This window comes from Delphinapterus leucas, chromosome 11, assembly GCF_059928025.1.
Source record: "Delphinapterus leucas isolate spDelLeu-1000000601 "Yukka" chromosome 11, BTC_Dleu_Yukka2, whole genome shotgun sequence".
NCBI lineage: Eukaryota > Metazoa > Chordata > Mammalia > Artiodactyla > Monodontidae > Delphinapterus > Delphinapterus leucas.
Window position 1 is genome coordinate 52,383,753 of NC_143139.1, and position 27,315 is coordinate 52,411,067.

The 27,315-nt window shown below is 41.1% G+C and overlaps 1 protein-coding gene across 1 annotated transcript in view; it reads left to right on the top strand.

The window, feature by feature from the left end:
* Nucleotides 1-26,867, top strand: part of IRAK3 (interleukin 1 receptor associated kinase 3) — a 58,606-nt gene extending 31,739 nt beyond the window's left edge. Inside the window, exons 9-14 of the mRNA XM_022571603.3 lie at nt 3,285-3,399; nt 4,078-4,196; nt 16,903-17,101; nt 17,433-17,495; nt 17,590-17,754; nt 19,654-26,867. Of these exons, the coding sequence (XP_022427311.3) occupies nt 3,285-3,399; nt 4,078-4,196; nt 16,903-17,101; nt 17,433-17,495; nt 17,590-17,754; nt 19,654-20,169 (1,177 nt within the window). The 3' untranslated portion in view covers nt 20,170-26,867. The remainder of the gene's footprint in view (nt 1-3,284; nt 3,400-4,077; nt 4,197-16,902; nt 17,102-17,432; nt 17,496-17,589; nt 17,755-19,653) is intronic.
* Nucleotides 26,868-27,315: the final 448 nt, after the last annotated feature.

Sequence of the window (27,315 nt, forward strand, 5' to 3'; positions counted from 1 at the left end):
AAACCTCTTCTGGAAGAGAGTTTTTAGGTGAAGAAATCAAGTGCTTTCGATGTGCACATTATTTTCTGGGAATTCATTCATGAACTTGAAAGTCCTTGGAGACAAACTAAAATGACTTCATTTTCATATATATTCATATCTGCAGCTGTGCAACCTGTCTCACTGAAGGCCCCTAACCCTATAGAGTTCAGTCATCACCCTTTACAAACAGAAAATGTTCTTTTCAGATGTTTTCTAAACCAATACATGAATTGGGGGGAGAGAGGTATTATCCTAAATCCTTCTCCGTTTATACCCAGGACCAGAAATCAAAATGTTAGAGGCTAAGTATAAACACTTAATATATCATTTAGTCAACAAAAAACTAAAACCAAAATTTTAATAAGGTTTTTATATTTAAACTTTATTTCTTTGCTTATGAATAAATAATAAGTTCAGACACTTCAAAATTCCAAAAGGGCAAAAGGGTAAGCCAAGAGATTTTCTTCCACTATTCTCATCCAGCTACCCAGCTGATTTTCCCAAAGGCAACAGAATTATCAGTTTCCTGTATATCTTTTCAGAGATATTTTATGTGCAAGCATATATGTATTTTGTTTTCTTACTTTCCTCTTCTCACACAAGAGGTAGCATGCATACGTTGTTCACTTTGCTCATTTTAGTATTCCACTGTGTGCCGTGCTGTAATGTAATCAACCGGTTTCCTACTGATGGATGTTTAGATTTCTCCTAATCTTTTACTTAAGAAAAAAATGCTACAACAAGAAACCTTTTATATATGTTATTTCAGACCTGTTGGAAAACTTATCTAAGTTTTAATATCACTTAGAAAACTAAGAAAGCTTCACATAAATAAAATTATAGGGTCAAATGGTTGTATGTGTTACATGTTACCACATTGTCCTCCAGTAGAAGCTATATGAATTTACACTTATACCAGTCATATGTTAGAGTGCCTGGTTCCCCATATTCTTGATAACATAGCGTTTATTCTTTTAGTTTTTTCTAATGTGCTAAGTGGAAATGGTTTCTCAGTGTAGTTTAAATTTCTTTTTCTATGATGAATGAATCTTTTCATATATTGAGATGTATTTCCTTTTCCATGAAATATCTGTTAATGTTTTTTGCCCATTTTTTTATTAGGCTGTTGGGTTTTTTCTTAATGGTTTGTAAGAGCATTTTATATATTAGAGAGAATTAGCCCTATTTTTATGTTACAAGATACAAATAATTTTTTACCACATTTTCATTTGTCTTTGCTTATTCTAGTTTTGGCCATGTGAAAACAGTTTTCATGTAGTTGAATTTAATCTATACTTTCTCTTATGGATTCTGGGTTTTATATTATCGTTTAAAAGGCCTTCCCCACTGAGAGGTTATAAAATAGTTATGCCATTTTTTCCAAGTACTTTTATATTTTCATTTTTTACATTTGTATATCTGATCCATTTGGATTTATTCTGCTGACGCATTTATGTATTACTTTAGAGAGAATTAACAACCCTATGACGTTGAATATTCCTGGTGTGCCATCATTATCATTTATATTGCTAATATTTCTTTAGTTTTAGGCCCTATACCAAGTAATTCACATGTATTAATTCTTTAATCCTCACAACAATCCTGTGAGGTGAGTCCTGCTATTATCCCCATTTTGCAGATGAGGAAACTGAGACAGAGCATACTTTTTTTTTTTTTTTAACAAGATCCAGTTTATTTCCTGAATCATACTCAATCTCCCTCTTCTCAGACATTTGCTAGTAGATAGGTCAGAGGCAGGCTTCTCCTCATAGAACATACTGTCTGGAGTGGGTTTAGGGGAGAAGTGCACAGGCAAACAGGCAATTTCAGTAAGTTAAATCATAAGACAAGCAAGTACAGAGCACTGAGGGAGGAGGAAATGCTAACTTGGGGAGGCGGGTGGGCGGCAGAGTAGGTGTCTTGGAAAAAGTAACGTCTAAGCTGAGACCTGAGGATGAGTTTTTTTTGTTTAATGTTAAGGGAACTACTTAAGGGATTGTATTATGTGTTTATGTATGTATACTTACGCACACACACATATTGCCTTTCTTGAGGAAGAAGGAATAGAGGGACTCAGAAGGGAGGTATATATATATATACACACACACACAGACACACATGCACACACACACGTGTGTTTTATAGGTAAGTTTTGCTACTGAAGAAATGTGTAATAGGATTTTTTTTTTTTTTTTTTTTTGCGGTTCGTGGGCCTCTCACTGCTGTGGCCTCTCCCATTGCGGAGCACAGGCTCCAGACGCTCAGGCTCAGCGGCCATGGCTCACGGGCCCAGCCGCTCCACGGCATGTGGGATCCTCCCGGACCGGGGCAGGAACCCGTGTCCCCTGCATCGGCAGGCGGACTCTCAACCACTGCGCCACCAGGGAAGCCCTATAATAGGGTTTTATATATAACACCATTTATGGAAAAATAGCTTTATTTATTTTAATATCAGCAGGCATGCCTAAGACATAGGAGGTGTTCCATAAATAATTGTTGAATTGAGCTGAGCTCACAGTATGTGTGGTGAATTTCACATGTTTTATATTTCATAGCTATTACTGGGTTCCATTGGTTTTCACAGTGATGACACATGCCCTCAAGAAATAGAGTTTTTTTAAAAAAGAACCTGAAAAATATATACGATACTGACACAGAATTCTGGGATTTAAAAATCAGTGATGTGTTTTTCAGCATCAAACTTGACTAGTCACATGGATTTCAGGTAACAATACAAGCTTTCTGAAGGCACTGGATGTCTCTTAACTGTGGGACTGGGGCCTAGTACAGCACTTGACATGGTAGCATTCAGTAAATGGATGAATGAAAACAGTCTTCCGAACTCTTCTATTTTGGTGATTTTAGTTACACATGTATACCTGAAGCAATGAAATGGATAATTTCAGTTGTATTATCTTTAATAAATAAGTTATATTGGGTTTCATGTTGATAAAAATAAGTTAATATCAAATATTGTTTCCTATTTGTTGTAAAGTTCCCCAAACCCCAAATCTTAAGAGCTTTTTACTTTCTTAAGATGTCTGTCTTATATTTGGATATTGGCTAATATCTGTCAGAACGCTTTAGACCAATTTGGAAGGCAAATCTGTATCATGTGTCCATTGAAATTCCTTCTCTCTTGGCCAAATTTATATTCTGCTTTATACCTATTCCCCAACCCACCCTACCATCCCCAAAACAGTGTTATTCATTTCCTATTTGAATAAACAGTTTGATGGATTCAAAAAATCTTTTGTTTCAAGGTTCCAACATCCAAACATATTGGAGTTGGCTGCATATTTTACAGAGAGTGAGAAGTTTTGCCTGGTTTATCCGTATATGAGAAATGGATCACTTTTTGACAGATTACAGTGTGTAGTAAGTTATATCTATTACTCTGCCTGATACTCTGACCCTCTAAAGCCCTGAGGCAGCTGCTGAAATACTTGAGCTATTGTGTGTTGTGCAACATGGTGGCCAGAAGAGTTGCTGGGTCCTTACTCCTCATTGATACCATGTCTCAAATGAGTTTACATCAACTACCCTTATTACTCAGATAATTTTTATTTGCATAACTTTACGCAAAGTACCATTCAGTACAAAGGATAGACATAAAAGTGATAGACACCTTAAAGAGAAGGAACGAGGTTGAATAAATGCCATGGTTCCTCTTTTGTGACGTTTCTGAAAGATAAGTTTTAAAAACTGATTCCAAATTGGTTAAATTTCAATTAAGATGAGAATAAAAACGGATTATTTTCAGTTACCCACACTGTTGTCTGTTGTGCCACAATAATTTAAAAATCTTGTTTAGTGAACTCTTCAACATCTTATTAGCCATATTTCAAGTAAAATAACATTAAAATTATTGGGTATTTCCATTGCCTATAAAGGGGCCTAGAACCAGCGTTGGTAGTAGAGGAAAACCTATTTTGAATTAAAAATAAGTTACGGTAAACTACAATGTTCATTTACCCCCTCTCGCCACCTCCTCATTAGCGTTCATTGGTTTTTACTCAGAAAATACAACCAAACCAACTACTGTTGTCTTTTCAGGGTGACACAGCCCCGCTCTCTTGGCACATTCGAATCAGTATATTAATAGGAACAACCAAAGCCGTTCAGTACTTGCACAACACGGAACCGTGCTCCGTCATCTGTGGCAGTATATCAAGGTAAATTATCCCAGCGCTGTAGGTCACAGCTGAAGGCCCCTTTCATCATCATGGATGAGTCGGACCTCACCCTATTTTCTGTCTGTAGTTTCCCTGGTGTGTGTGTAACGTGTTAAGAAATCTCATTGAAGTATTTAAAATCTTACCTTTTAATGAAAACATGTCTACCTAATTTTAAAGGCTGCACTTATATTGCCAATCGGAGAGTTTGTATTATCTTTGGGAATTATTAATGAACAGTGTAGGATAGACAGTTTTGTGTATTTTATTAATTATACCGCACAGCAAACTGTGAAATGAACCTGTATTCATCTCACTTTTTTAAAAAAAGAAACTGAGGTCTCAGGAAAGGTTAAGTGGCTTATACAGGGACTCCTCACAAGATAACAGTAGTGATGGGCAATTTAAATTCTTCCTCCTTGAGTCTCCAGCCTCCTGCCATGCCACTGAGCCCGCTGCCTCCTAGCTGTAGGTACTCACCTGTGACAAGCTGAGAGGCAATCCCAGTGTTCATTTTTGAGACACGTGAGAAGATTAGAAGCAACATCTTCCGTCTTTTTTCTTCTTCAGCAGACGTAAAGGATGATTCAGACAGAGTATACCCTGTAGCAAACCCCCCCCACCGCACCCCGCTGTGCATTTTTCCTGTGTGCCCTTCATCATGAACCTGTCTCAAAGTAGGTAAATACACCTTTGCTGAATAGCAGAGGAGACTGAATTTAAAAGGCTCTGCCTCTTGTGAACCATCACCTAGTATCTTGGGAAAAACTTTAAGTGCGCCTTCAAGTTGAACCGAAGAGGAACTGATTGCTTACTTTGTTTTTCTGGTGAAGTGAATTTCATATAAAAAGACTCTAGATTTTGTTTTGTCCTGGGGGAGTGGTGGGGGTAGGGTGGAGGGGACACAACCCGTAGGCATCTGCTCCTGTCGCCGTGTGGCAGTTCATCAACTGCCCGTGGAATCAGTGTAAAATTTGTGTGCCCTCATGGGGCCTGGGACAGAGATGGACAGTGAAAGTCTCAGCGGTCGGTGGAACCAACCACTAGGTTCCACCTAGTGGAACCTCCCTCTTCCACTCAGCTCTCAGCCAGCTCAGCACTGTAGGTGCTTAAATATATGTTCTAACTGGGTAGATAGATAAATAAATACCTGGAATTTTGCTATACATATTCTTTCTTTGGTTTAAAGTGGCTTGAACTTTTTTTTTTTTTTTTTTTTTTGGTACGCGAGCCTCTCACTGTTGCAGCCTCTCCCGTTGCGGAGCACAGGCTCCGGACGCGCAGGCTCAACGGCCACGGCTCACGGGCCCAGCCGCTCCGCGGCATGTGGGATCTTCCCGGACCGGGGCACGAACCCACATCCCCTGCATCGGCAGGCGGACTCTCAACCACTGCGCCACCAGGGAAGCCATGAATTTATTTTTAATCCCATGAAATAATCCATTAATTTTAAACATTTTCCTTTTGTGTGACTGATTCATTACCTCCTTTCCTGAAAGCAGAGCTTGATAGGAAAGAGGGATGAGAAGGGAGACAGTGTGGAGGTCCTGGTACTTGATGGGAGAGGGGGACAGGGAAGGCCACCGACCAGAGCAAAGGGAACATCAGGATCCCCGCTCTGCCTGAGTCACAAGGCTTTCCCACAGCTGACACTGGGCAGGGAGATTTGCACGTGCCCCTCCAGCACGCCTCTCCTGCTTTTAGGTCAGAGCACAGGCTGTGACCCTCATTTCTGCTTTCTCGTGATTGGCAAGTGTCTTCAGGCAAGTTCCCAGGAAGTAGGCTCAGAGGCAGAGATTTGCCTGCAGGGGAATTTTTTGAGAATGCTCTCGGGAATAGCAAAAGTAAGGGAAGGAGGAGGAAGACAGAATTGGGCAGTTGGAGAAGCTGAGCTGGGATATGGAAGTAGAGGGGACTGCTGAAGTTGGGGTGGCCCTTAGAAACTATCCCCAAATGAGGCAAGGTGCTTGGGCTTTGGCATCCCTGCATCCAGCCAGCCCTGAGTGGGGCTGTATTGGGGTGAGGCAGCTCCCTTCTCCCACTAGCAATTCCCAGGTTGGGGCTCAGCTGGGAGCCCTCAGCAGCCACGCCTGCCTGTTGGGGACCGAGTGCCTCCCTGGATCGGGAAGGAAGGATGGGGCCACACCACTGCAGCCACCACAGTTAGGGAGGAAGTCGGCTGCATGGCGCTCTGCAAAATGTGACCAAATGATTTTCTTTTTCTTGTACTTTCCTCCCCACCTTCTTGCCACCCTGTCCTTTTAGTTCAGTATCCACAATTGTTTAAATCGGAGAGCTCTGGTTTAAGAAGCTGGCTTTAAAATGCGATTCTGAGCCAACTGCTTGACTCCTCTACGCCTCAGGTTTTTTTCTCTGCGAGGTGCTAATAAGAGAATAATAGCTTCTACCCCTTAGGGTTAAATGGCAGAAAGTCTTTCTGGTGCTTGGCAAAGAGGATGCACTCACTAAATGGTGGCTCCTGTTATAATGGTCAAGAAGTGGTAGGAGTAGCAGAGGCGGAGGCTAAGAGATATTCTGGCCGGTCAGCCTTTTTACTTATCACCCTTTTACTTATTGTCTTGGTCCGTTTGGGCTGCTCTAACAGAAATACTGTAAATTGAGTGGCTTATACACAGTACACGTTTATTTCTCATAGTTCTGGAGGCTGGGAAATCCAAGATCATGGCCCTGGCCGATTCTGTGTCCCGTGAGAGCTCACAGATGGCCGTCTTTTCTCTGGTGGAAGGTGTGAGGGGTCTCTCTGGGGTCTCTTTTATGAGGGCACTAATCCCATTCATGAGGGGAGCCGTTATGACCTAATCACCTCCCAAAGGCCCCACCTCCTAATACCGTCACATTGAGGGTTAGGATTTCAACATAGGAATTTAGGGGGGACACAAATATTCAGTCCATAGCCCTTACCTCTATCATCAATTTATTGCGTTTGAAAAGTGGACCTACAAACTAAGTTCTCTTTTAATAAAAATCTTTTCTGTGTTAGCACATGTTTATTGAACATTTTGCAAATCACATTCCTTTTTAGTTCACAAATATTTATGGAACATCTGCTGTGTGCAGAGCATTGTCTTAGACCACAGTTGGGGGAAGACATTGACGATCATAGTCTTGACCTGGAAGCTTCAACCTGGTGATCAGATCGATAGTGAAAACACAGAAAATATATGGTGTGACACTATATATGCCTAATGTGTGGTTGGTCTGAGAAGGCTAGTTCTAATTAGGTAGTTCCAAGCCAAATCTTTGAGGAGATGGTCACTGTCAGTGGATTGGTTGAAAGAAGGGAAGAGAATATTCCTGGTGGAGGCATAATTTATTCAAGGGAACAGAGTAAAGAAATGCTGGGTGTATAATGAAATCAAGACAAGTTAGTTGAGGGACTTCCCTGGTGGTCCATTGGCCAACACTCCGCACTCCCAATGCAGGGGACCTGGGTTTGATCCCTGCTCAGGGGACTAGATCCCACGTGCCACAACTAAAGATCCCGCATGCCGCAACTAACACCCGGCACAGCCAAATAAATAAATAAACACTTAAAAAAAAAAAAAAAAACGACAAGTTGGTTGATTGGAGAGGAAAGGATGAGATTGGAGAATAATGAAAGATAAGACTGGAGAAAAATAAGGAAAACTGTGGGGAGAGGGTTGGATGGAGCTTTGAACACTTCCTAGGCTGAGGACCTGAGTTTGATAAGCTAGGCTCTTACACGGGACTCTGAGGCTTCTTCTCTCTGGGGTATAGGTGGGAACAGAAAGGTCCTGAAGTCTCTTAGGTGGCCTCACAATTTAAAAGGAGGCTATATCTTTCAGGCCAGTATCCCAGGTGTTTGTCTGGATGTGCTGAGCTGTAAAATCACTTAAATAACACAGCGTGCTCAGCAGGTAATGTTGATACGAGTAGCAAAAGAGATCTGATCAGAGAAAGGTAGAATTTCATGGAAGAGGCAGGATTGAGCTGGAAGTGAAGCTAGCAGCGTATTTTATTTTACTTTTTGTTGGTGAAGGGGCTGCTGCGGATTGTTGCCTTTCTGGGTTTTCCAGAGGGTTCAAGGGCTCAAACATAACCATCTATAGATTACACCCACCCAGTCATGTGTCAAGGTGTGGAATTCTGGGGCTCTGGGCATTGATGTGAGAATTGTGGTTTCACAAGGGTTCATCAGTGTGTCCCCGTCTGTTCCAGAGCGGTTCAGCCCCCTCCACAGCCACGGAACTCTTGGCCTTTCTGCTGAGCCTGCCGGCAAAGGTGTTAATTAGTGCCAACTATAACAGTAGACTTTCCCCCCTTCCTTTGGTGATGTGCACACCTGTTCTCTAGAAACTGGAATGAGGCCAGCTCATTTCATTCAGGGCACTGAACACGTGTCAGATGGTAATGACACTCAGTCCCCTGCAGTCTTGACCAAACGTGAATTGGCTGACCTAGATCACCCTCCTGAATCTCTTTTAAATGAATCCTTTACTCCGTTCTAAACTTGGGCCTCCCCAATTCTTGGTCCCACTGTGTACAGCCTTGTGCTTTCAGGGACGTCCGAAATCCCTACTATTCGGCCTTTGTCATATTAATTTTCTAATTCTTTGCGAGGAAAGGCAGCTTCTTGAAGAGATGTCATTTTATGGCACAGCCCTGATAATTGGCTCAAAAAAGGACATCTCAGTATGTGTTAAAACAGTGACCTTTTCTGTGAGTAAGTCAGGGCTCTGTTTTTGTTGAAGTGAGAAATGGAAAACCTTTCTTTTCTTTTCTGCACTTGGGCCTCAGACTGATGAATCACCAAAGGTTTATCGTACATCATTTGACATTATTAAATATTGTTTTTAATAGTATGAAATAACATACAGTGTACATAAAGTGACAGTGCAAAAAGCCAAATTGAAATAGTAAGCAGTACACAATTATAACCTTGTAGAACTACAACTTCAGGAATTAAAAAAAAAGATTAAAAGTGGAGCATACCAAAATATCAATAAGGCTTTAATTAGATGGAGAGACTATGGCTTTTCATTTAATGGCTTATTTTTTACTTCTACTTGATATTAAATTCTTATTTAAGGATTATGTCTACTCTTATAATAAAAATAAAATTTATTAGAAAAATAATAACTCAGCATCAGACCTTTCTATCTCAAACCAGGGAATCAGAAATTTCAAGAAGGAGTCTCTAGTTGCTGAATGATATCCCAAAGTTTCTTTTCATTCTCTGTAATTAATTCTGTCTGCAAAGAAGCTTGATAATCTCACACCTTCGTTGTTTTAAAAATAGTTAAAAAAATGAAGATTGTAAGGTTATCCTTCAGCAGCCTGGTGCCCAAAGTATGAGCAGCACCTTCTGTCTGGGAAACACGAAATGCTGTCACGGGGGTGACGTGGAAAGAGCACAGGAAGTCTGGGTTCGAGTCCAGGCCCTGCCCCCCACTCTCAGGCCACAGTTTTCTCACTTGTACATCAGAGCCAAGTGGGATAATCTCGAGTTGGACCTCTTCTTGCTTTCAAATTCTGTGCCATTTCACCTGCTTGTTTTTGTACTGTGCTCTATACTCACAAATCTAGGGGTTGTGGCTGGAGAATGACATGACACCACATTTTCTTAGATCTTGGCCAAGCTTTCCCCTGATCAGTTTCCGAGTGAGGATGAGCTCAGATATGTTTCAGGAGGCACCTCCAGACACCTGCTCACCCTAGAGCAGGTTAGGGAGAGTTCTGACTTGCCTGTTTTCCAGAAACAGCCCTCCCCAGTCTTTTCCCTGTCCCTCCCCCTTTCCAGCACCCACCCCAGTGATCTCATTGCTGCCCCTGTCTCTTGTCACTGCCTAAGGGTGTGGCCTTTGGGGTCTCCCAGGTCTCAGTACAAACGCCAGCTTTACTACTTTCCGGCGGTGGGATCGTGGGTAAATTACTCAATTCCTTGAGGCTCAGTCTCCTTATATGGAACTAGAACCACTGTACTTCTTCCCAGGGTTGTGAGGATGAAATAAGATTATCTCTGTGAAGCACAGCCCAGGGTTTGGCAGTGAGTTTAGTTCCTCCCACCTAATGGAGACTCAGGTATCTCATCTGACCTGTCCTTGGACCCCTGCACAGCACATTGTTAGACCTCTATTTGGGTGCAGCTCTAAATATTAGAACTTCCTCTGCGCTGCACCAAAATGTGACTCGCCCATTAGCCGTTATTTTGGCACCGGAATGATCTATATACAACTAAAGAGAAGAAGGGATAAAATTAATTTCCTTTCTGCCTTGTAATCAACAGTTTCTTGATCTTTTACGAATAGCTGAATCAAGAGATGTTTCTTTCAGTTAACTGTAGTGAATCGAGAGGACACCGAACAGGGAAGTAGGAGGGCTAGGCTTTAGTGTAAGCTATTTTGCATAGAATGAGTCATTTCAACCAGCTGGGCCTCATTTACCTCATCTGAAAAAAAGTGGTTATACTTTTAGCAGCGCTGACAAATCTGTTTCGTCTCACATTCCATCTTTGATTGGTTGGTAATGACTTCCCGTGTGCCTTGTCGAAAGGGAATCTGGGGTGGGTGGCTCTGAACTCAGTTAGTGATGTCTGCCAAGAATTTGGGGGATGTTTTGGCCACATTTGGGCCACATACCTGCCCTATGCCCAGTGGTCTAAGGCTGCTTACGGTTTCAAATTCTCTTAATTTACGAACTGATTATATGATCAGATGTTTACTTGGTATCTTCTATAGATTCAGCATTATGCTTCTGTAAACAGCAGAAGCTGGTCTCAGAGGGAGTGCCAAATCGAAGAGGGCAGAGTGTACGGTAGGAACTTGGAGAAAGGAGGGCCGCTGGAGTTCAGAGCAGTCGAGTGGAAACTCCATGGAGGAGGTGAATCAAGCCGCATAGTGGATTTGGATGACAATAAGCGGGAGGGAGTACTTTGCAGGTAAGGCGAGCAGCATAAGGAAGGCCCCCAGACAGCAGTAAGCCCAGTCTATCCTGACTGCACTGCTAAGTGTCAGTACCTTCAGCGTGGCTGATAGGCTGCAGACGTATTAGGGAGCTCAGTGAAAGCCAGGGGACTGAGTTTACGCATCGTTTGGTCTCATCAAGTTCGTTGGTTTGACAGAGGAGAAAGCTGAGACTTCCAGAGGTTAGTAACCTGCCTCAGTCACATATCTGTAGATGGGTTGAGGAGGTGGGTTCCACGCTTGTGTGGGTCCAACAGTCATGCTCTTATTAGGTAATTAAGCCTTTCTAGCCGGGACTCCTGGGAGCATGTCGGCTTCATCAGCAGAGGCAGGGAGATGGGACAGGAGAGGAGAACATAATTAGTATGTGCAAATTTGGAAACGTTGACCTTGGACTCCTAGTGAAAACGGCAGCAGGCGGCCGACTTTGGGGGGGAGATTAGGCCTGGTGATCTGCATTCGGAATCTTCGCCTTGTGCAAGCAGAGAGGGAGAGTAAATTGTCTTCGGAGGAAGACACTGTCAAGGACACAGCTGCAGAACACCAAGGATGAAGCCGAGACCACATTTCAAAGGTATTTTCAAGAAGTCTGCTGGTTTAGTTACCCCAAAATGTCTTAGTAATTTGAACTCTGCAAAGAGAATGTTATAAAAACAAAATCCATTTCCAGATGGTGGAATTTGAGGAGGAAAAGGATTGAAAGAAAAGACTCCTAAAGAGCTGAAGTCTCTGTTCTTGGCGAAAGACCCTCACATTTTTATTGGGGAAAACGAAGAAGTTTTTGAATTACGGGATCACATAAAAGCATCTGAAGGCAGTAAACCTTCTTGTTATTTCCATCTTATTCCTTAGCGAGCTTAACTGTTTTCACATTTATGAATGATTTTAAATTGAAATGCATTTTACCCCCGGCATTTTTCATCCCAGACATTCATTCTTGTTAATGTTGCCAAAGTGAGGAGATAATCTTGGGGAACATTTCTAATGTTTCCTACAAGATCATGTTCTCTTATGGTATGGCCGTGTGTCTCCTGCCAAGTGAAACAGTCTTTCATACAAGGGAGGTGGTCTAGGAAAGAAAGGAAGGAAGAAGCCATCTGCTTAAAAATGAATTTTTTTAAAATGGACATTGATCAAATATATATGGCCTAGTAAGTACGTAGGGAATTTCCTTTGTGAGGGACTAGAAAGACTGAGTAGTTGGGAAGGAGGGTGGGCAGCCACACATGGGCTCCTTCATTGTGACTGTGTCACCCTTGCCCATGGGCCCAAGCTCCTCCTGCCTTTACCGCAAGACCTGATGTGTGTGGCGAGGCCACTGGGCTCCAGCTCAGCGTTCAGCAGGGACCGAAAATACAGGGAATGCAAATGTTTGTTTGATTGATGGTTTAATTAACCAGTCTCCTCCCTGTCTGACGTCACCCCCCTCCCCCGCCAAAAAAACCCTACTTTTGTTTTTCAGAGACATTTTAGATAGAGCAATTCTTTTTCTTCAGATTTTTCCTATTTCCCCCCTGGTGCCTGCCTTCTTCTAAAATATCCAAATATGTTCATTTTTTCTAAGGAATGCCAAAACAAATATTACGTAAATTAAAATTTTCCCTATCAATTTTATTTACCACTATTGTCTCTAAACCCCAGTGTTCATTTATTTATATACAGGAATACATACATGCGCGCGCACATACATACCAAACAATATGTATATTTTTCTCTCCATGGTCTTAAAATATCTGGGAATACTAGTTTAGTCAGGTTCTTCCAGAAGTTCTCTGGAACTATTTTGAAACACACCTGATGCCTGGAAACTGATTAACCCAAGGGTGTTCAGACCTCCAGGGTTATCCTGCAACCCTCTGTACCTTTGTTACATCAAATTGGTGTCCTTGAACTTCTAGAGACACCTAACCAAGTTCTGTAGGATTTTAAGGTAAGGTGGTGGGTATCGGCTGGACAGTGGCCAGACTACATCCTTGAAAGCGTGTTTCGAGGCTCTCCCTGTGCATCAGGCACTCTGCTTATGTTTTCTCATTTAGTCCTTGTGACAATCCTGTGAGGTGAGCATCATCAGATCTTTTTACCTACAAGGAAGCTGAGGCTCAGGGAAATTGTGCTAGTTTGGTCAGAGACGAAATTTCACACTTAAAGGAGGAAGACCCCTTATCGTCTGGGCCTAGGACTCACAAGACACCAGTAAAGCAAGAACAAGCCATAATACTGTCTCTGAGTGCTGCCTAGGTCAATGGGAAAGAAAGGGAAAGCTGTATAATCCAAGAGGGGCATTAAGGGTTTCAGCTTCGCATCATTTGAGGCCAGATACACTGCGTGCTGAAGTGGGAGAGGGTGTGTATGCCTTTTTCCAGTAATCTGCAGGTTGTCGGAGAAACTGGATCTTCCCTCATCTGGTGAGGGGTGTCTTGGTGTTGCAACAGCAGTGACACAGACAGCAAGCTGTCCTGTTGCCTCAGGCTGTCATGGAGAGCCAGTTGGGTGCTCTTTATCTCTGGGGCCAATTAAGTGAAGTCTAGACTTTTCCTGAGAGTTGCCAGGTATTCAGGGACTGGGCTACTGAGCACAAACAACTCCCCCTAAAATCAAAATATAGATACAGATTTTTAAAAACCAGTCATGCGCTTACATGTCAAACATATTTGCACTTAAATTCAGATCCTGCGTTACAATCTAGTGTATCATCTTGCTTTATATTTAAGGCCCAAGGGCTTCAGCTTTAAATTAGGAGACAACGTGAGCCGAAGGCACCCAAAAAGAGTTGTCCTAGAGACCCCTAGCAATAGAGAGATGAAGTAACATCCCCAGAATCAGAATACAAATTCACCACTTTGTGTGGGATTTTCCCCATCACCTTAATGTACCACTACTAGTCCTTCTGCTAGAAGAGTTATCTAGAGAGGTGGTGGTCTCTCTGCTACAGTAAGTAGCCTTGTGGGAGAGAAGAGAAGAAATAGGTGGTAGAAGCACTAAATTGAAGGCGTGGGCCATTGGATGTTTCTCATCTGTTTGTTGCATTCTGTTGTCACGTGATTTTAGTTATTTTATGTTGTCTTTGTTTTGTTAGTCTGTTTTTACTCCTGTAGGGTGAATGCATTCAGTTGACCTGCAAGGTAGCTGAAGGCACCTTATGTTTGAACATTCTATTTGAGGTTGAAGGAGGGGAAAGAATTCAGGTACAATTGATTGTTGAAGGGCCTTTTGCAGTTCCCACTTTCCTAAAAGAGAACACCCTTCTTCCTCAGCTACCATTAACCTTTATTTAGAACAGAGTAAATCACTGGACTCAAAATTTATGTTGTACACTAAAGTCTGCTGGTAAACAATTTGTCTTTACACTTTCATTATTCAAAGTGTAAATGCAGTGCCCTGGAACAATTTCACATTCTTATTGATGGCTTCTCACTGACCCAAAGTCCTCTGTGTAACCCAAAGTCCTTTATTGTGTAACGCTGTGTAACGCTGTGGTTACTCAGCTCACCTCTGCCTAACTCTTACAGAAGCATGAGTCACCAGTTGCTGAAAACTTCCCCAGTTTTTCTGAGGATCAAATAAATGGATTAGATTATGAGTGGTGGTGGTTTCTTTTTTTCCTTTTGTACTTAGAAAAGACCTATTCTTCAGGGATTCTGTTTCACCAATTCAGTTTTTTGCATTCTCTTTTAAGTTATGGTTTTATACCATCTTTAAGGCTAGGGTGAAGGAAGAAGAGGGTGAGATGTTTGACCTTGAAGATCTGGCATTCAGATCTTTGCTGTCCTCCTCTTATGCTGAAATAAAGCGGGGTGGGGGGCAGTGGTAGGGCAGGGGGGCAGAAGCTTGGGTCCTGGTAATGAGAGTTAATGAAACTCTCTGCCCACCTCACCTCCTGGCACACCTGGCAAACTCCTGCATTAAATACCCCGGGACTCTGAAATGATCAGGGCATCTCTGGAAGCCCCAGCCTTGATCTGAACAAGTGAAGTGTACACCTATGGAAGAAGTCATTAAGAGCTAAATGTCTGTTCTTATCTAGAGCTGGGTTGAAGGTAGGATTTGGCTCTAATGCATTCCTCATATTCAGAGGTTCAGGATAGCTACCACTGTTCTCCAACTGAGAAAGTGGAAGACCAGGTAAGGAGTAACATAGATGGTGCTGTGTGAGACCCCATCTGACCTCAGAAACTGCCAGGTTTGAAATATCTGGGGAGAAAAGACCAGGCAAGGAGAATAATGAGGACTGTGCTTACTGACACAAGTCTAGAGAGCCAGGCCTTCTCTGACTTTCTCCTTGTAGGTACAAGGATCACGCAACAGGTAAAGGCCCTCAGCTTATGGACAAGGTGGGCTCTTTGGACCTTGAAACTCTCCTGCCACCTTTAGAGGAGGGAGAGTGAAATAAAGTTTAGAGCACACCTTTCTCTATCCTTAAAGGGCCTTGGGGAGTCCCATCATTTTGTCTGTTGTCAACTCAGTCCTAGACAAAGTCTGGACTAGAATTCTCAAGACATTAGCATCAAGTCCTCTAAATAGAACTAGGACTCAATACTCTGAATCATAATAAGACCTGTAGTTCAGACCTTAGAACTAGGGTCTGCCTGTGGGCCTACTTGTATAGGGACAGCAAGAATTTCTAGAACTTTCATAAGATCCAATATTTGTTCTAGACTAAGAATTTCTTCTTCTTATCCTATAGCTATTACCACTTTTACTACAAATATCCCATGTGGCATTTTGGATGGGCAGGCCTACTGTTGGAAGCTTTGGTTTCAGGGGACGAAAAGCAAGCTCTAGAAAGCCCTAAGTAAAGTGGAAAAGTAGATGGCTTTCTCACGATCCACCCACTTCTTTTATCAATATCCATCTGCTGTCTTATGAGGGGTTGCTAATCTTCATCTCAGCTACCAGTATTGAGCATTACTGTACGCCAGGCTATTTATATGCCCCATATCAGTTCTGTGAGTTCTGTTTTCTTCCTCATTTCACATGTGAGGAAAGATGACATTGAGGCTTACAGGGTGATGTAACCCACCGGCATTCACAGAGCCAGGAAGAGGCAGAGCTGAGACTTGCTCCCAGGTGTGTGCCCTGTGAAAAGCTTATCATTTCCCACCCCTGCGAAGACCACCCTTCAGAGATAAAAGAATCTGCTGCTTGTTCTCAGCTAAGATGTTAAGGGACTATTGAGGTGTTTATGTGCCAAGCAGCTAAAACTGACTCTGAGCACTTTGCCTTTGCCTCTGCAGATATTTATATTTAAAAAAGACTCAAAGACAAAAAATCCATAGAGGTGGAACAACGGAATAGTGTTATTAGGAAGGCAGGGGCTACCAAAGCTTCCGCAAATTACTGCAGAGCAGCAGCTCTAAGCCGAGCATTCCACAACACAGCCCTGTGCACATCAGACACTTAATTATAATCTGATTAAAACTCAGTTAATGGTCTCATTACATGCATGTAAGAAGAACACAAGGAAAGCTGCTTTGGTTAACCTTAGTTTCTCCTGTTGACAAAGCATCAGCCTTATCCACCAACTCCATATATGTGCCTGTAAATTTGAAATGCCTGCTCTTCCTAGGTCAGGAGTTTGGTTTAGGTTTTATACAACACTTGGATTTATACTTTAAGAAAAATGAGAAAATGTCCTTTAAAAAGTTCATGGAAAATAACATACGGCTTTACTTGGAATTGATCAGATATAATGGTGAGCGTGTCCTGTTTTCGAAATACCTTTACGATGTGTTTGTCTTGTTTGCCCTTGATCACAATTTCAGTGCAAACATACTTCTGGATGATCAGTTTCAACCCAAACTAACTGATTTTGCCATGGCACACATCCGACCCCACCTAGAACCTCAGAGCTCTGTCCTAAGCATGACCAGCAGCAGCAGTAAGCATTTGTGGTACATGCCAGAAGAGTACATCAGACAGGGCAAACTTTCTGTTAAAACAGACGTCTACAGCTTTGGAATTGTAAGTACCAACTACCAGTTAACAAAGTAGAAGAGTTTGTTGCCAAGAATACACTAAATTCCAAGAATTATTTTAAAGGCTTTAGCTTTTAGACCTATTGATTTTCTGTTACTCATTGCCTTATACATTAATTTTGTGTAATCAATCAAGTAATGAAATGTAAAGTCATTAATTAGAATGAACTGTATTCAGCATTGAGGTTAATAGTCACGACTAATTATGTGTATATATTTAATATTTGTAATATTTTAATATTTATAATAATTTAGTAATTATTACTATGTGTATAATATTAATATTATGTAGCTGACTTTCTATATGTTCCTTGTAGGTAATAATGGAAGTTCTGACAGGTTGTAAAGTGGTGTTAGATGAGCCAAAGCATATCCAGCTGGTAAGAATTGTCTTCATCTCTGTGCCTATTTCTTGGTCACTTTCCGGATAGATTCTGAGCTCTCAGTGATGAGTTTGTCTCCTTTTCTTCCTAGAGGGATCTCCTTATAGAATTGCTGGAGAAGAGAGGCCTCGATTCATGTATCTCATTTCTAGATAAGAAAGTACATCCCTGTCCTCGGAATTTTTCCGCCAAGCTGTTCTCTTTGGCAGGCCAGTGTGCTGCAACACGGGCAAAATTAAGACCCTCGATGGATGAAGTACGTATACCCATGGTTTTATTAAAAACTGAGTCCATGGAACCATGGAAAATCTAAATTAGATAAATTGTGTATCTATGTGAATATCAATGAGACAAATGCAGCTCTCAACAGAGAATTCTCACCTAATAGATAGCTTTTCCAGATCAGAAAGTCACATCGTTTGGTACTCTGAAAGAGGGTATTACTGGGTGGGACCAGGGCAACCACAAAAAATTTAATGAAAAGACATGTGACTAATTTGGAGAGAATATTTTATTCAACGTTCGTGAAGAGATCTGGTCCATTAAGAATGAAGCATACGGGAATTCCCTGGTGGTCCAGTGGTTAGGACTCAGCGCTTTCACTGCCAGGGCCTGGGTTCAAACCCTGGTTGGGGAACTAAGATTCCACATGCTGCGTGGTGTGGCCAAATTTTTTAAAAAATGCATCATGTATTTCCCTTATTGACTTTTAAATTTACTCATCTGTCCATCAATTTAATCATCTAGACATTTATTTGTTTACAATAAACAAATATTTAGTACCTGCTTTGCACGTACCAGACTTTGGACTAGGTGCTGGTGATACAACAGTGATCAAGATACTGAATTGCTGCCCTTCAGCTCACAGTTCAAAGGGGGAGTCAGATCTATAAACATGAAGTTTCGGTACCAGAAGATAAGCACAATGATAGATGGGAGCGTAGAGTCAGAATACGTCCCAGCCTGTGAAGTCAAGGAAGCTTCTTGATGGAGGTGATAGCTGAGCTATGATCTGAAGAACAGGTTGGATTTAGGTATTAAAGATGGAAGGACATTCCAGGGAGAGAATCTACACCTGCAAAGGCTCAGAGGTGCAGTGGATTCCTTGGCACCAAGACTGCAGATTGTCTAGCACCATGGAAGTGGGATGGTGGAGAGCAAAAGCTGGACGTGTTTAAAATAATAGGAGGTTCCAGGTGATCGAGGGACATGAATTCCATTCTAGGAATTTGGATTCCATCCGAAGTCTATTGTAGAGCCATGGAAGGGTTTTAAACAAGGAGTTGACATAATCAGAATATAAAGGCCATTGGCCTGGGAGTCAGGAGAGCTGTGTTCTAGGCCTGACACCACAAGTAAGAGCTGTGCGACCTGCAATCTTGGGCCCGGAAAGGAGCTTTGAGATATATAGTGGAGGGAACGTGAAATTGGGAGCCAGAAGACGTGGGGTCAGGCAACAGGTCTGCTCCTTACTGGCTAGCGATAGTGATTCCCTTTTCTGAGCCTCAGCCTTTTCATCTATAAAGTGAGGATATTAATGCTTGTGCAGCTTAAATGAGGTGATGTGTGTGAAAACACTTTGTAAATTATAAAGCTCTCTATATGTATTTTTTAAATTACGTGTGTGTGTAAATGTACGTTATTTTATATCAGGTTAATGGTTCTCAATTCAGCTGCATATGCAAAGCTTGTGAAATACAGATCCCTGGGCCCCCATGTCCATATTTTTTGAATGACCATCTTTAGGTTGGGGCTAAGGGATCTGTTTTTTAAGAAAGCTTCCCTAGGTAGTCTGGCATTTGAGAACTATAGATTGGGTTCACCATCCCCTGACCCCTTCCAATCCTCCACATATTAAGGCTGAAGTAAAAAATGATAAGAGATTCATCCAAGGTCACAAAGTAGTTGGTGGCAAATCTAGGCATAAAGTCAGGTCTCTTGATAATCAATTTCTTTTCTACTTTGCTTCAAGTCACTTAATTTATTAACATGAAGGAGTTTAGCTAATCTTTAATTCCTTTGCATTTCAAATTCTATAGTTGAATTTATATCATGAAAATAAGAGAATATTGCTTAATAGGTAGACAGAAAAAAAAGGTAAAAGGAGAGGTTATTCAGACTTCACCCAATGTGTGTTGGCTTCTTGGTTAATCAGGTCCTAACTGTTCTTGAAAGTACTCAAGCCAGCTTGTATTTTGCGGAAGATCCTCCCACATCCTTGAAGTCCTTCAGGAGTCCTTCTCCTCTGTTCTTCGATAATGTACCAAGTATTCCAGTGGAAGATGATGAAAACCAGAATAATCCATCGCTGCCTCATGATAAAGGTTGGAGAAAAGGGAGAACGACTCAGAAAACTCCCTTTGAATGCAGCCAGTCTGAGGTTACATTCCTGGGCTTTGACAGAAAGACAGGGAGTGGGAGGAATGAGGACCCTAGCAATGTGCCCAGTTCTGCTTGTGAAGAAAGTTTGTCTCCAAAGCATGCAGCTCCATCCCAGGATTTGGGGGCCTCTGGTGTGAATATGGACCCTTCTGCGGAAGTTCCAGGGCATTCCTACAGGAGCATGCCAGTGGAGGCTAGCTGTTCCTCTGAATTTTCCTGGAATGAATGTGAACAGTACAAAAAGGCTTCAGTTTCACCAGAAGATAAAGAAGAAAGCAAGTATTGCTGAGGCACCTGAGTACAGGTCTCATCTTGGGAAGACATTGTCTTTATTGGTAGCGCCAAGAGGACGATTGATGGTGAATTTGGGTAATGCAGATCAATGATCGGAACAATTCTATTCCATTCCTTCCAACTTGTAGAACAGAGTGGCTTAAAGTTTTGTTTTAGCACGATCATTGCCTCATGATCAAACCTGGACTAAATTAGAACCATTCAGAATTACTTAAGATTGTAGACTCTGACTTCAGACAAACAAAACAATCAAAACCTACCAAAATGGAAGTGGATTCCGGTGTCTTCTCCCTCAGCATCCATGTGACTCCTCAGAGCCTCCAGTCTGCCAAGTACATTCAGTTCAGTTGGATTCCATTTTTTTTGTTTAGCTTGCTTGCGAAGGTCGTCAGAAACGTCTAACTTGTAAATGTTAATAGATACCATACCTTTTTAAAGAATTGCCTTTTTGCTTATTTCAATCAACTCTTAGTATATTTCTGTTCATCCCTGTCAAGTCTGCCTATCTGAGCATGAGCCATGACGTGCCCAAGATCTGTATTTCTGTATTTAAACTCTTAAGATAGTTTATCTCATATAATATTGACTATTATTACAATTTTTTTTACATAGAGACTATTATATCCTGAATAGAATGTATGAAATTTTAATCAAGCCATTTTTGTTCCAAGAAAATGGCTGGTCATAAAGGCCTAGGTCAGTTTTTTCTTTGATTCCAACTCTGTGCCTTTCCTGCTGGTGTTTACTAGATCTCCCCCTTTTGAAATCCTACCCAATCTTTCAGGGCCCACCATAACTGCCATCCTCCAGGAAGCTTTCCTAATCTTTCCAGCCAATAGTACTCACTTTATCAGCATTTCCATAGCAATTTCTTTTTTTTTTTTTCCATTTTTAAAGATTTTTAATTGAAGTACAGTTGATTTACAGTGTTGTGTTAGTTTCTGGTGTACAGCAAAATGATTCAGTTAGACGCATATATACATATTCTTTTTCATATTCTTTTCCATTATGGTTTATTACAGAAAATTGAATATAGTTCCCTGTGCTATTCAGTTGGACCTTGTTGTTTATTTTATATATAGTAGTTCGTATCGGCTAATCCCAAACTCCTAATTGACCCCCCCCTTTCCCCTTTGATAACAATAAGTTTGTTTTCTGTGTCTGTGGATCTGTTTATGTTTTGTAAATAAGTTCATTTGTATCATCTGTAACAATGTCTCTGTATTTCTGTTTTATATTTGTCACTTTCTGAATTATATCCAAGTTGCCTGTGCTATCATATCTCTCTTCCTAGATGGTAAACTCCTGTATTAGTTTCCTACTGTCGCTGTAACAAATTATCACAAGCTTAGTGGCTTAAAACAACATAAATTAATTATTTTACAGTTCTAGAGGTCAGAAGTCCTTGGCATTCCTTCTGAAGGCTCTAGGGGAGAATTCGTTCCCTTGCCTTTTCTAGCTTCTAGACACTGTATGCGTTCTTTGGTTCATGGCTTCTTCCTCTGTCCTCAAAGCCAGCAACATGACATCTTTAAATCTAGATCTCTCTCTGAACTCTTTTTCATCACCACTTCCTCTTTCTTTGGCCCTCCAAAGGGTCCTTGTGATTGCATGGGGCTCACTCAGATAATACAGGAAAACCTCTGCATCTTAAGATCCTTAATTTAATCACAACTGCAATGTCCCTTTTCTCCTCTAAAGTCATATATTCACAGGTTTCTGGAATTAGGACATGGACATCTTTGGGGCCATTACTCTGTCTGTCACATTCCCTGACTGTGTAGGATCCATCTCTTCAGGGCCTAGCATGTTATCCTATACAGAGCAGGTGTTTCCTTATAAGTTAAATTGAGTTACATTATCTCTGTGAACCCACATAATCAAAAATTCAGCTATAATAAACATTCCGGAGTAAATGAACAAAGTGGGGATAATGACTGTCTTTATGATGATGGACAGAAACACTCCACGAAAACCATTTCCAGAGGATTTACAGAATCTCCCTCTCCAGGATGTTTATAATAAAAGGGCAGACCTCTAGTTTTCTCTGCATCAAAGGAATAGGCCTATGATTGTTTTTTGTAGGTTTTGTTTTTTTTTTTGATAAGTCAGTACGGTTGAGTTAATCATAGTCAGATTGGAGTCCAGATCCAAGAACAATTAAAGAAGGAAGTCATCAGAAATCAGGGTCAGGTTAACAGACCAAGGTCAGAAACATGGAGCTACAATTCTGGGAAAAAGGATCTCATGGCAGGAAGTGAGGTTCAAAACACAATAAGTCTTAGCCTGATTGACAAGCCAAATAAAAGCCCCAGGCAAGCAGTTGGGAGAGGCCATCCCTGAGGGCTGGTCTGGGGGGACCTGGCTGCCCAGTGATGTCTTCCCCATCTGAGCATGTAGAATGTGTTCACAATGCTCCCAAACTGCCCATATGCTAAGACTCTCAGGGGAAAGGGTTGCACTAGACTCATGTGATTTTACCTCTTGTGACCTGTCCAGTTTGAAAACTCTTGATTATACACGTTAATCAAGGAATCAGTAAAAGTCTTCAACATTTGGCCTTATATATCGCCAACCATTCTGAGGCCGATTCAGCTTGTCTTAGGTAGTCTGAAAGTATTTTGGCTGAATCGGGCAAATAAGCCTAGAATTGTGTGAAGTTGCCACTAATAATTCAAACGTGGTAATCAAGATAATCAAGAACTGACTCTGTGTTAAACTGCTCTTCACTTTGAATCTGAATCCCCCAGTACCTTCAAAGAGAGATCATTAAGGAAGCTCTGATTGACAGCAGGCCCACACCGTTATTCATCACATGTGTAATCCGTTTGGTATGATGTTGATTTGAACTTGCTTAGTTGACTTAAAGCAGTGTTTCTCAAAAAACAAAACAAAACAAAAAAAACAGTGTTTCTCAAACTTTAACGTGCAGCAAAATGACACGGAAGGCTTGTTAAAAACACAGATTGCTAGCTCCCAACCTATTACACGGGATTTTGCTTAGCACTGAGTAGAAGCTCTAGAAATATTATTAGTCAATGATCTTTTTAACTAGATCATCTTGCTAGGGTGTGACTATTTTGGACATCTTAAAGACAAAGTCAGATTAGCTGGCAATAACCTAATTAATGATATGGTAAGCAGGTACCACTGTGGCTAGAAATTACCAGAATTTTCTATTGAGTGATGCAGTCCTTACTAGATTTGCCTTCTAGTGGGTGCGTTAATAAATGTTAACCGATAGGAATTAAATCTTGCATCCTGCTACAGGCAATAAGAGGATACCTTTGTGGCTTCATGATGTAGAGACTAAGACACATGAAGAAACCAATAATGAGCCCCCAAGTGTTTCCTCTGATCAGCAAACGTGAATTAGTAAAGAATTTCACTCATCTTCATCCTTATAACGCACCATGGGCAATCCTCCAGGCAGATCCTATTTACTTGATAGGTTTTTGTGCCATTTTACGATCCCCAAAACATGAAGAAAGTATTTTGTTGTTTTTGAAATTAGGTATGGGATTTCTGACATAGTCAATTTTGTTGGCTTCCAGAGAATTGTTATAACGATCTGTGACCCACTGCATAATTGTGAAGTTTCATAAGGTGGTACATCCTCTTGTGTAAAACAGCTTTTATGACCTGAGGTATGATGAGTCTAGGAAGTGAGGGTTACGTGAGTAGCATTTATGAAGAATCAAGGCACTGTGTTAGCTACTAAGGTACCAAGTAAGGAGCAAACATTTTAGAAAGGACGAAAGGCATCTACCCAAGTTAACTGTTCAGTGACATCTGTTATTTGAACCATAAACTATTGGAACCGAAAGTAAGGGCTGAAAGGGTGAGGAAGAGGGCTTACCCTTTTTACTGTGCACTTTCGAGAGGGCGAGGAAGGTGTCTTGGAGAAGCTTCCTGGAAAGAGAGAAGTGGTTAAGAGAAATAGAAAAGAACACCCAAGAAGCACTCCAGGATGGATACCCAGGGAACCAGGGGTCCACAGCTCTACCAGACCTCTGCACAGCCCCATCTCTGGGGCCGGAAGGATGGGGTGAGGGCAAAGGGAACCGGGTCCAGAGCTGTGGATGTTTTTTTCCATTTAACCTTTACAGCCACCGTGAAGGTATGAATCCCATTTTATAGATGAGGAAACTGAGTCAGGGTGGGTATGTAACTTGCCTAAGGTCATCCCAGTTCTGGAGGAGCCAGGATTTGAACCCACATCTGTCAGACTTCAAAGCCCATGGTCTTTCTTGTACTCGACATGACACAAAGAAGCCACTGCAGATTCAAGCCCCTATGCAAAGGTCATTTGTCGATTCTAAAACTTTTCAGTAGGGACAGAAGCCTCACCACGTTTCCTGCCTTTTTCATTATTCTGTTCCTCTGCTTCAGGCACCCACCTCTGCAGTCATTTGATATGAGTTCAGTGAATTCATTCATTCATTGAATAAATATTTACCGATGGCCTCCTTTGTGTCAGACACTGTTCTAAGAGCTGGGGATACAGTGAAGATCAAAACCAACAAAAATCCCTGCCTTCATGGAACTTACATTTGAGTGAAAAATGAGTGAGTGGATGAACAGGAAATACTGTGGGAGAGTTGTAATCTCAGTTCTATCACTAACCAGCAGATCTCCGTGGGACCAGCCAAACTGAGTCGTCTCAAAAAAGAGTATTCTGCAGACATAGACCCTGGCTTCTCTGCCAGCTCTTTTGTCAGGGTTCAGAGAAGCCAGGGTCTATGTCTGGCTTCTATTCTCTGCCAGCTCTTTTGTCAGGTTTTCTCCTTGTCCTGTGGTATAGCTCATGTCTCCACGCTAGCCTGTGGCTTCGCTGTTAGTGTCTATGGCATACTTTGTGACAATCATGACAGCACTTCTTCCACTGACCTATGACTTCTTCAGGGCATTCGTTGGGCTACTGATGCCATCTTCAGCAGGCTTCTGCTAAGAAATTTGAAGCATCTACACATGCCTCACTGCACCATCACCCCAAGCTGGAACTGCCTGTTGACTTCTCTCTCCTCCATAAAACTGAAACTTCCGTGAGGGCAGAGGCTGTATCTTGCTCCTTTTGGTACCCCTAACAGCTAGCACAGTACCTGGCACATACTACGGCCCAATGAATATTTGTAAAATGAATGAATTGAATAATCCTTCAAAACCTCTTCAGAATCATTGGTATCTAGTGTCTCAACACGGTCATCTAGATTGCACCCAAAGTCTGTCTTTCTAATAGGCAGACTGTCACCAATCATTTGCTTAAATGGTTCCATTTCACCATTCTTGGATGAAAGTTATTAATTTCAAATATTAATATCTGTGATATCTTTGAAAAGAGGAATTAGAAATTGTATATGTTGCTTATAAATTTGCTTCACGGTGAAAAGCATTCCCAAACCGTGTCTACGCAATGATAAGCCAACATTTTGACAGGGAATAAACTGATGTTTGTTGTATTTTGCTTCCATCTTTCTGTCCCAAATTATTTATGGGTATTTGATGGTCCATTAGATTTTATTGCAGGTATTTCCTTGGGAGGCATTTTTATTCCAAAGATGCCTACCAAACCTGCATTACCCACCAAACTTTCACCTAAGAGCCTTCTTACTGATGTCATCTGCCTAATTGCAAATTTTTATGGTCATCTGTATAAGTGGCAAGAGAGTATTTCCAATGTTTTTCAGTGGCTCCTTAGTTTTGAAACTTTCTTATAGACGAATGTTAATTGGGATAGAGGGTAAGAAGGTAGGCAGAGTGTACTTGCAGGAGATTCAGACTCAGTTAATATTGGTGTGTTTAGTACTATGCTAGCTGCATTCACACATCATCTAAGCTATTGAGCTGGGTTCTGTTGCTATAAGATCAAGGAAAATGAGGTTCAAAGAAGTTGACTCTCATTCTGAGTCACACTGATGGGGATACAAACCGAAAATTCTTTATTTAATCCCAGGAAATATCTGCTCTGAAAAGGAGTAAATTAAAAAATTAAAAGTATCCCCTATTTGAAAATGAAAACAGCTAATATGTTTTTATTATTTTTAATTATTATTAATTTTGTCCTCACAGATGGGCAAAGATTAAAACAATTGACAGGAGTATGGGCAAATGGGTATTCTTATTCACTATTGGCAGGAGTGGAGATTAGTAGAGCCTTTCTAGAAGGTAGTATGTCAAAATTTTAAATGGTGAGACACTTCTACCCAGCAGTTTGTTTAGGAATTTATCGTAATGAATAAAAATTTCACAAGTGGGTAAACATGAGGGCAAAGATGTACTTTTTAATGTTTGCATATTGAAATATTGGAAACAGCCTAAATATTCTTCCATAGAAGATGAGTTAAATAAATTACAGCACAAATATACAATTGAGTTGTATGCAACTAATTAAAAATTGTTTAGATCTGTGTTTATTGCTATAGAAAATTTGTCCCTGAAATATTATTGAATGAGAAAGCAGACTACCGAATAGTATGTTTAATATGGGCCCATTTATAACATTAGATATTTTAAAGTAATATGTGTTTCATAGAGAAATCTTCGCTAAAAAGTTAATGATGGTTTCTCTCTGGGCTGTGGCGTTTGGGTGCTCTTTACTTTCTTTAGACTTTTATGTATTTGAAGTTTTTATAATAAGCATGTATCACTTTTATTATCAGAAAACAATAAAGCTATTTTTATTTTGGAAAAAAATGTTCTCTAGATTTCTACATTTGCCTGACTCTTCGCTCAGCTGTGCCCTTGGTAACAACTGGCAACTGGTAATAATGCTTTTATTCCAATGCCCTTTATTATTTCTGTCTTCCAACCCTAGTGACTGACGCTCCCACATAGATTTGTCTGGTATCCCCTGAGTAACAAGTTTTGAGAGGGCTTATGAAAGAAAAGTCCAAGAGGCAAAAACCAGACAAGCTGAAATACAGAAGAATGGAGAAGAGATCACAGTACACAACTGAGAATATCTGTAATTAAATATTAGTTGATTTTGGTAAAATCTTTAAAAGTTACCCTTAAGATCTATACTTGCTTCAAGTACTTCAAGAAGCAACCTACAAAAAAAAAAAAAAAAAAAAAAGAAGCAACCTACAGTTAAATTAGGGCTTCCCTGGTGGCGCAGTGGTTGACAGTCCGCCTGCCGATG